The sequence below is a fragment of the Lycium barbarum genome, chromosome 4 (assembly GCF_019175385.1).
Source record: "Lycium barbarum isolate Lr01 chromosome 4, ASM1917538v2, whole genome shotgun sequence".
Classification (NCBI taxonomy): Eukaryota; Viridiplantae; Streptophyta; class Magnoliopsida; order Solanales; family Solanaceae; genus Lycium; species Lycium barbarum.
Window position 1 is genome coordinate 127168516 of NC_083340.1, and position 9274 is coordinate 127177789.

Consider the following 9274-nt stretch of genomic DNA (forward strand, 5'->3'; position numbering starts at 1 on the left):
TTTTCCATAAAAAGCCAGTACTTTTTGTAGAAGAGGGTAAGCAAACCTTCTGGCCTAGGTGCTTTAATTTGAGTGATTTGAAGAAATTGATGGTTTGCTTCATCTCACTAGTTCTCTATAGTACATCTAGGATAGATTGCTCACTGATGCTGAGAGTATGAGATGAGTTATAATGCTTTAAATCTTAAGAGGGAAGCATTCTGAGGTGTAAAGCTCATTGAAATAAGAGAGGATGGTACCCTTGATATCCTCATCATCTAATAAAGATAAGATCATGTTTCTTTTTCTACTATTAAGTGTGAAGGTAAGAAAAAATCTAGTGTTGTTGTCACCCTCACTAAGTAAGCCAATTATACGTTTTATTTTTCAGAAGTCCTCTTCAAGTCTAAGCAAAGCATGACAATCAGAAGAAAGAATAGTGATTTCTAACTACAGTAGAAACGGACTAAACTGATAGCTTGGTGATCTCTGTATGTTTGTTATTCTAGCGAATTTGAAGAAAATATGGAAGTTCCTCAAATTTTTTTTGGAGTAATTGATTACATTTGTGAGCCCCAAAAACGGCAGAAAAATTAGTAAAACTGACAATTCAAAATTTCAAGCTTTCAACTCTGAATTTGTAAGGAGTTTCTTGAACTAATTCTTTGCCTAACTATGACATCTTTTAATTGTGGCAGATCCCTACACAAATTTACATGAACCTCACCTATTCACACAGAAAAATAGTAGTGAGTTGTAATTCATCCTTTTGATAAACACTACTGAGGAATACTCAAACCTTTTTATCAACTGAAAAGAGAAAGGAAGTGGAAGATGATATTCTACTTCTCATAGTCTCCATCATTGCAGAAGCAGAGGGTCTTAGACCGGGAATATCACTTAGGCACAATGTTGCAAGTGACACCATAGCCTTAGCTTCCTCGAAATCGTAATTCCTATCAAGGCATGGATCCACCATTTCCGCTACCTTTGACACATTTTTTAAAATAGGAGCAGCTTTCGATATTAGTCTCTCCCCACTGTCTGAAGAAAAGGCTTCAACCCCTGAAATAAGTTCTAAAATAATGACTCCGAAGCTATATATGTCATTTTTCTTAGAGGCAATGCCAGTTCTCAAGTAGTGAGGATCAGTATAACCTGGAGAACCGAGCATCACCCGATTCGTTTGTGGCAAAACCGAAGAAGAAAATCCCATTTTCGCTGACCCAAAATCACAAAGCTTGCAATTGAATTGATCATCTAGCAATATATTTGAAGATTTGATATCACCATGGACTATTTGTAGAGGAGATTTTTCGTGGAGATACTCAAAGGCTTGAGCAAGTTGAAATGCCACCGCCATTCGGTTTCTCCATGGAATTATTCCATTGTTTCCGTGGAGTTTGTCATGTAAAGTCCCATTTGGAACATGCTCAAATACCAGCATGTTCCCGAATTCTTCGTCTTCACAATGATCAAGAAGTTTGATTATGTTATCGTGCTGGATTTGAACCAAGATGTCCAATTCCTGTTTGTAGATTCTGTTGAGACGCTCGCTGCTGCGGTCCATGATCTTGACAGCTCTGAGAGTTGAATCAGGGAACTTAGCTAAATAGACTGTGCTAAATCCTCCACAGGCAATTAAATTGGTATTTGAGAAATTCATGGTGAATTTCTTCAACTCATCGCTTGTATATTTCTTCAATTCATCATCCATATCGCCTTCCACATAAACACGGACATCAGCAACTCCAGCGCGTCTTAGGTTGTATCCAAAGCACCCAAGGAAAGCCATAATAGATACCAGAACAAAGCACAGCACCAACGTCTTTGTCAGGATGATTGGAATCTCTCAACCCTTAACCAGAAGTTTCGACTTTAAGCCTTAGAATGAAGAATTTTTTAGTAGGGAGGGCCTAGCGCAAAACCAAATTACTTAGGTCGACTACGAAAACCGGATAGTTAAAACGAAAACAAACAAAAGACAGGACTACTTACAATTAATGGAAACTCTGGTGAATGAGTAAGTTTTTGTGCTTGTGTTTTAAGAAAGTTGTTATTATGAATGCTATCCACTTCCGTGCGTGTGGGATATATATACAAAAAGGACACTGACGGTGGATCGAAGTATATTAGGCTCTGAAGCTAAGTGGAAGGAGGTAAAAGAAGAGGAGAACCCCACATAAAAGATAGTATAAAGAAATAAGAAGGGAAAGAGCATGGACTCAACCAAAAAGTGAACCAACCACAGACAAAATAGACCATTTCTATTCTATCAGATTGCATCGTGAAGTTGAAAAAGTGTACTCCTAAAACAGTTTAATAAAGTGTGTCAAGCTTATATCATGAAGGGACATATGGAAAGGCAAAGGTTAAATTCCCAGTGTATCCCATAATACCATAGTTTTGGGCACGATTAAAACGTTAATTTGACTGCAAGAAGTTTAAAATAACATATATGATCATTGATGGTGGGTAGAATTAGAAGTAACACTAGGGTGTGAAGCTACGAGGAAGGAGGTGAAACCCCACACACAGAAAACATATTAAAGAAAAGAGAATGGAAAGAGAAAGGACTCAACCAAAAAATGCATGCACCACCTACAGACAAATAGACTATTTTTATTCCCATACCCGTGTGGGTTCCAAACCTTTTAATCCTTTGACCCTTTATATTACTCTAAATGACGATGAGGCTTCCATGAGACTGCATAGTGGTTACCCAAAACCAGGGACTATTATCTCCCCTAATTAAATTACTACCACTAATAATTAAATTTAGATTCATTGTAGTAGGAAAAATAGTTTAATAACATATGTCAAGTTTATAATTCATGCAGGGCATATGGAAAAGCAAAAGTTGTACTTCCTCTATACTAATGATTTTGGCTGACTTTTTTTAAATTTGATTTGACAGGATACAAAGTTTAAAATATCAATTTGATTTGATGCAGGGTTTAAGAAAAGAACATAGATTGATACACACATGCCAAAAAAAACAATATGAATAGAAAAACAAAACTATCTCGAATTCGAACCATTTGTTTTGTATCCAGTGAACCTACGATTAGAATGCCGAGGCAAATAGAGATGTAAAACGTATCTTCCTTTGTTCTTACATGTAGAACTAGAAAGGGACTAATTATTTTGGAACAAATTAGAGAACACTGACAAATTGAGACCAGGGAATACTACATTAGTGATATTGAAATATGTTGAAGAGAAGCCTCCCAAATCTACCATTGCTGATCAAGAAAGAAAGAACAAAGGAGGAAGATGAAGAACTGCCTACCTTTTGCTTTAGTTTCTCAGAACAAGTACAAAGGAAAGGAACATTTTTACCCTTCACATGAGAACAAGACACGTGGGGAACATCCAACCATTCAATTTGGTTTTGGTTGATTTATTTATGACTGTTGGATGACCAACACAGCTGGACATTATCATTTGGAATTTTCCAGATGAGGTCACGTGAATAGCACAATGCACATATTAGTTTGTTACACAATTTTGGACTTATTCAATAGATAGGGGACAAGTGTACAGACTAGGATTTTTTCTACTTCTTTTTACATTTCTCTGATAAGAAATATACATGTATAAATATAGGCTAGGCCAACATTGATAATACACAAGAAAATTATTTATCTTTTGCTCCAAAATTTTCATGGTATCAGAGCAGTGAAGGCTCGATCCATTGTTGTTCAGAGTTGATTCACAGCTTCATTTCCTTTAAAACAAATGGCTAGAGAATCTAGAACTCCTTCAGCTACCAAAGTCACTGAAAGTGAAATAACCATGACCTCAAATCACCCATATCACCTTCATCCTTCAGATTCACCCGGGATGAACCTCATCAATGTTGTGTTTGATGGAAAGGGTTTCCCAGGATGGAGAAGGTCAGCCCTAATAGCCCTTTCTGCAAAGAAAAAGTTAGGGTTTATTAATGGAACATGTAAAGAACTAGATCTGGAATCAACTGAGTACCCAAAGTGGTATTGTTGCAATAATATGGTCACTGCTTGGTTACTCAATTCCTTGTCAAAAGATATCAAGGACAGTGTCATTTATTCAAGAACAACCAAAGAACTTTGGGATAGTTTGAAGAGTAGATTTGGTAAATCAAATGGAGCAAAATTATTTCATCTAAAGAAAGAATTGAGTGTCTTGGTACAAGGAAATTCAGACATTTCAGGTTACTTCACGAAACTTAAGAAATTGTAGGATGAATTAGACTCCTTAAATTCTGATATAGTTTGCACTTGTGTTTGCACATGTTAAGGAAAGGCAAAAATAGCTAAATCTATGATGGATCAAAGGTTGATTAAATTTTTGATGGGTTTAAATGATGTGTATAGTCATGCTAGGGCTAACATTTTAATGATAAACCCTCTACCCAACATGGACTATGCTTATTCTCTGTTGTTACAAGATGAGAGCCAGAGGGAGATTTTTGCAAATGCTAATATGTTCTCAGATTCATCATCTTTTATGGTAACAAATCAAGGAAGGAGCAATTACAAACTGGGAACTCATCTTTCAGAACTGGAAATTATCCTCCTAACTTGCAAAGATCTGGAAATTTTTCTCAAAAATTTGGGAACATTCAGCAGAGGGTAACAACTAAAAGGAATAAGTTTAATCCAAATGTAAGTTGTACTTATTGCTATAAGGTGGGACACACTATGGATGACTGCCATAAGCTACATGGTTACCCAGATGACTTTGAGTTCAACAAAGGAAAAATTATCAAAAAGCCTATTAAAGGAAATGCTGCAGTTGCTTGTGAAAAAATGCAGGAATACAGTGATATGCAGCCAACACATGAAAACAACAACACTTTTCAACATTTTACCAAGGAACAAAGATCAGAAATCACACACATGTTCAAACAGATTCAAATGGGACAAACAGTTTCTCTTACCCCTGATGTCAATGCACTAGCTGGTACAATTCTTAAGTACTCAGGAACTTGTTTCTCTGTTTTCAATTCAAACACTTGGATAATTGATTTAGGTGCAACAGAACATATGTGTTTTGATTCTTCCTATTTTTCTTGTTTAAATGCACTCCCTGTTCCTTTAAGTATTAGCTTACCTAATTCTTTTAAATTGATTGTTACTCACACAGGGAGTGTTCCAGTCTTGTCAAACCTTACTCTTCAGAATGTTCTTTATGTGCCCTCTTTCAAATATAACTGACTTTCAGTCAACAGATTGTGCATCCAAATCAAATGCAATCTTTTATTCACTTCTAGTGGGTGTGTTTTGCAGGACCTTCTAATGAAGAGGCTAGAAGCTTTTGGTGAAGTTCAAGAAGGATTGTACTTATTGCAACCTTCAATTCCTAGGTCTATATTAGTTTCTGATGATCATGTAATTTCTTTTCCACAAGAAAATAGTTCCAAGTCTGTTTCTAATACAGTTTCTAATTCAGTTTCTTTTCCTGTTTTTGCTACTGCTATCCCAGATGTAAGTCTTTGGCACATGAGACTTGGGCATTTGCCTCTTTCAGCTATGAAATATCTTAGTTTTATTTTCTCTTTCATCTTCTGATTGCATTTGTGATATATGTCCTAAAGCTAGACAAACTAGTGTCCCTTTTTCCTGTTAGTACAATTAAAACTAAAGGATTGTTTGACTTGATTCATATTGACACTTGGGGACCCTACAGAAATTCTACATATAATAGGTATATGTATTTTCTCACTATAGTGGATGACTATAGTGTTATATCCCGCATTTTGTACGTTCGGATATTTCAAGGTAGTCGTGGCAAAGTTAAGGGAGTGACCATCTTCCAAAATTATTTTAATGTACAAGTGGTTATGAATATTATTTATGGACATCATTAGTATGGAAATATTGAGAAAGGCTAAGCGTAGAAAGAAAATTTCACAAAGTAGTACATGGTAATATTGTGGAAGGCTAAGGGCAAAATGGGAATTTCACAAAAAAATTCAAGAAAGTTCTTGAAGGGACCAAAAGTTAATTATGGAAATTAATATTTCATGAACTAAGGGCCATTTGGCCGTGTACATGTGGGTGTGGGCCAAGCCCACATGGATAAAATATATATGTGTATAAATATGGCATATTAGTTATATTTTCCCATACATAGAAGATTCAAGAAAGTTGGAGAGAAAGGATAAGGTCATGTGTTTAATTCTTATACTTGAGGGACTTAAAGATAAATATAGATAAGTGGTGGAAAGAAAAGGATAAATAAGGCATGCTTGTCTTCATCTTTAGAAAGATGAGAAAAAAGAAAGACTTGGAGAGAGCAAAGCAAGACCACTCCATTCGGCCATGCTTGGAAAAAAATAAGAACCTTGGAAAATTTTGATCAAAAAAAAAATTCTCTTCTAGCAAAACAACTAAGTTGAAGGCCCTAATTAACATGGAGTGGTGGTTGGAGCAAGAAAACCTTTCCTTGTTGCAAGTTCATAATCATACCCAAGTGGAAAGTTAAGGGAAAAAGGTAAGATTCAATCTTCTTTTATGTACTATGGATGGTTGTGCATGTTGTGGTATGGAGAAATGAATGAAATTCATGAGAATATGGAATTTGTGTTATGGCCGAGAATGTGTAGTTGTGGCCGTGTGTGTGTGTGATGTGTTGTGTAGGAAGGATGAATTAAATATATGTAGTATGTTGGTTGTTGTTGAAGTGTATAGAAATGGATGAAAATGCATGAAAATTCATGGAAATGTGCATGTAGTGTTGTGGCCGTGGGGTATTGTGTAGTGTAGAAGAAAATGAATCAATTTTATTTAATATTTGGATTGTTGTCGTTGCAGATTCTATAATGTAAAATGAGGAATTAATGGCATGAAAGAAAGTTGTAATCGTTGGTGGGTTATGGTGAGAGTTAATGTGACATTAGTATAAATTCTTATATTTGTATGAATATGATGTTGTTAATGTGTGGTTATTGATATGGTTATGAATCTAGTATAAGAGAAAATGTGTTGCTAATGTTTCCACTAAAGTTGGTAAGGTGCGGGTGGCATTGTATATTGATCGGGACATTTTGAATATTATAATGTTGCTAGAATGATTGTTGGCATTGTTGTTGGTAGTGTGGCCGAGTTCCATTCTCGGATTGTTGTTGAAATTGGCCGAGTTGTATTCTCGGGAATGGTATATTTACAGGGGAGATGCTGCCGAAATTTCGGCAGAACATAAGTGAATCTATTTGAGAAGTTAAGACAAGTGAATGACAATGAATCTAATGGTTATGTTAATTCTCTTGAATGTAGATTAGCGGGTCTGGACTAGTAAGCGTAGCTAGTTGGTTGTGGAACAGGTATATAAGGCTTACCCTTTCTTTCTTGGCATGTCCTAGAGCTACATAAGGTATGATATGATATGCAGTTTGGGGAAATTCTACTCTTGAATTCTGAGTTTTGTCCCTAAAGAGTTCTGTATGCGTAAATGTCCAAAGTTTTGTTTGATATGTTTCTAAATGGCATTCAAAAGAAAATTGGTATGATTAACATTTTGATTTCCAAATGACAGTACGTTTAACTATTCCGTTGAACCCTTAATATACTTTGATATGTACATATGATCCTAAAAGTTATATTTGATTTGATCCAATTGACGTCTGGAAGAGATTTGTTTCTGATGTTCTATTTAATATGTTTCCGAGTCCGCCTATGATTCTGATTCACTTCTGGTATAAGTATGTTTGATACGATCTAGTTCGTTATGCGATTAAGTAACGAGATAAGTATAAAGAGTTTTGTTTCTGAAAGAATTTTGTAAGTCATAATGTCCCTAACCTTCGGAAAAGATCTCAAAATTGCTCTAAAATGCTTATAGAACGCTCTGTACTTCAAACGTTTGTAACTTTCTCATACGACATCAGATTGATCTGAAACTTGTTTTTGAGCCTTCAGATGTCAGTAAGTGTACGTATCTATTGAGTCTTGATTTGTGTGCATATGGTTTCGCACTACTCTGTTCGTGCAAGTCTCTGTATGTCTGTTCACTGAGTTCCGGGCCAGGACATGTTCTCGTGCGTATTCCACTACATTGTTCACCGAGACCCACCAGTAGAGGGCCGGGACACGTTATATGATGATGGCGCCAGATCCGGACCAGATCCCCTCTACCGAGTCCCTTATTGAAGGGCCGGGACACGTTATCCACCTAGTCCCTCACTAGCGGGCCGGGACACGTTACATGCATACATGATATTTGATGTGACATACATGATTCTATTCACCGAGTCCCTCACTCGAGGGCCGGGACACGTTATGCATATGTGATGTACGATGTGGACATACATGATTCTATTCACCGAGTCCCTCACTCGAGGGCCGGGACACGTTATCCGCACATGTGATATGTTATATGGATCGGGTTGCACGTTCCGCAACGATATATATATGTATGTATATGTATGGATCGGGCCGTACGTTCCGCGGCATTATTATATTATGTATGACATTGGCATTCACGATTTGTGTCCGGAAAAATAAGCATCTTGATATTCTGGTGTTTTGGTATTCCTGGTTTGTACTTCTTCCGATATATGATTCGCATCTGGAAAGTAAGTATTTGGTATTCTGGGTAATGTACGTATCTTCTGTGCTGTTTGTTTTAATTATGGTTCCGTTTTCTGTATCTTATGCCTTACACACTCAGTACATATTCCGTACTGACCCCTTTTTCTTCGGGGGCTGTGTTTCATGCCACGCAGGTACCTACAGATGAATAGAAGATCTGTCAGAAGATGTTTCAGCAGGATCAGCGAGCTCCATTTGCTTCTGGAGCGTTGCCGAGTCAGAGTATAAGTACGTTCTGATTTCCAGATTAATGTTAGAGACTTTGCAGACAGCGTCGTGGGTATTGGTTGTCAGTTCTGGGAGCGGCTCCATCAGCCGATGTGTTATTCTGTGTTATGTAATAAGCTCTATATGATTACAGATTTGTTAGGTTTGAAAACACCGATAAAAGAAAGATTTGAAAACTTACTATGTATTTCACTTTATTTGATTTTAGAGTCCGAAGAAATTATGTGTGTAATAAGAGTCTGTGGGTTCGCTCGGCTCCGGATATGGGGTCGGGTGCCCATCACACCCTAGCGGAATTAGGGTGTGACATATAGTAGAGCAACTTGGACATTCTTGCTCAGCACTAAAAGTAATGGTTTTGATGCTTTGAAGTGTTTTCTCCACATGGTTGAGAGACAATTTGACAGAAAAGTAAAATGCATAACACTTGACAACGCACTAGAATTGGGGTCTGGTTCACAACAGGTTTTTTATCTAAGAGAACAAGGGAT

At 36.8% G+C, this 9274-nt stretch overlaps 2 protein-coding genes across 2 annotated transcripts; one reads left to right on the forward strand and one right to left on the reverse strand.

Annotated features, from left to right (window-relative positions):
• Positions 1-731: 731 nt before the first annotated feature.
• LOC132636400 (probable receptor-like protein kinase At1g33260) lies at positions 732-4218 on the reverse strand. The gene has a single exon (XM_060353252.1). It carries the CDS (start codon positions 1772-1774, stop codon positions 773-775), a length of 1002 nt encoding a protein of 333 aa, XP_060209235.1. The 5' UTR covers positions 1775-4218; the 3' UTR covers positions 732-772.
• Positions 3721-4599, forward strand: LOC132637759 (uncharacterized). Its single transcript, XM_060354801.1, has 2 exons — positions 3721-4174; positions 4262-4599. Exons 1-2 carry the CDS (start codon positions 3721-3723, stop codon positions 4597-4599), a joined length of 792 nt encoding a protein of 263 aa, XP_060210784.1.
• The last annotated feature ends 4675 nt before the right edge of the window (positions 4600-9274 follow it).

Excerpts from the sequence above, each read along its gene's own strand:
- LOC132636400 (XM_060353252.1), bottom strand. The coding sequence starts at position 1,774 with ATGGCTTTCCTTGGGTGCTTTGGATACAACCTAAGACGCGCTGGAGTT.
- LOC132637759 (XM_060354801.1), top strand. The coding sequence starts at position 3,721 with ATGGCTAGAGAATCTAGAACTCCTTCAGCTACCAAAGTCACTGAAAGT. Across the intron at positions 4,175-4,261 it reads AGGAAATTCAGACATTTCAG|GAAAGGCAAAAATAGCTAAA; the intron begins GTTACTTCACGA and ends GCACATGTTAAG.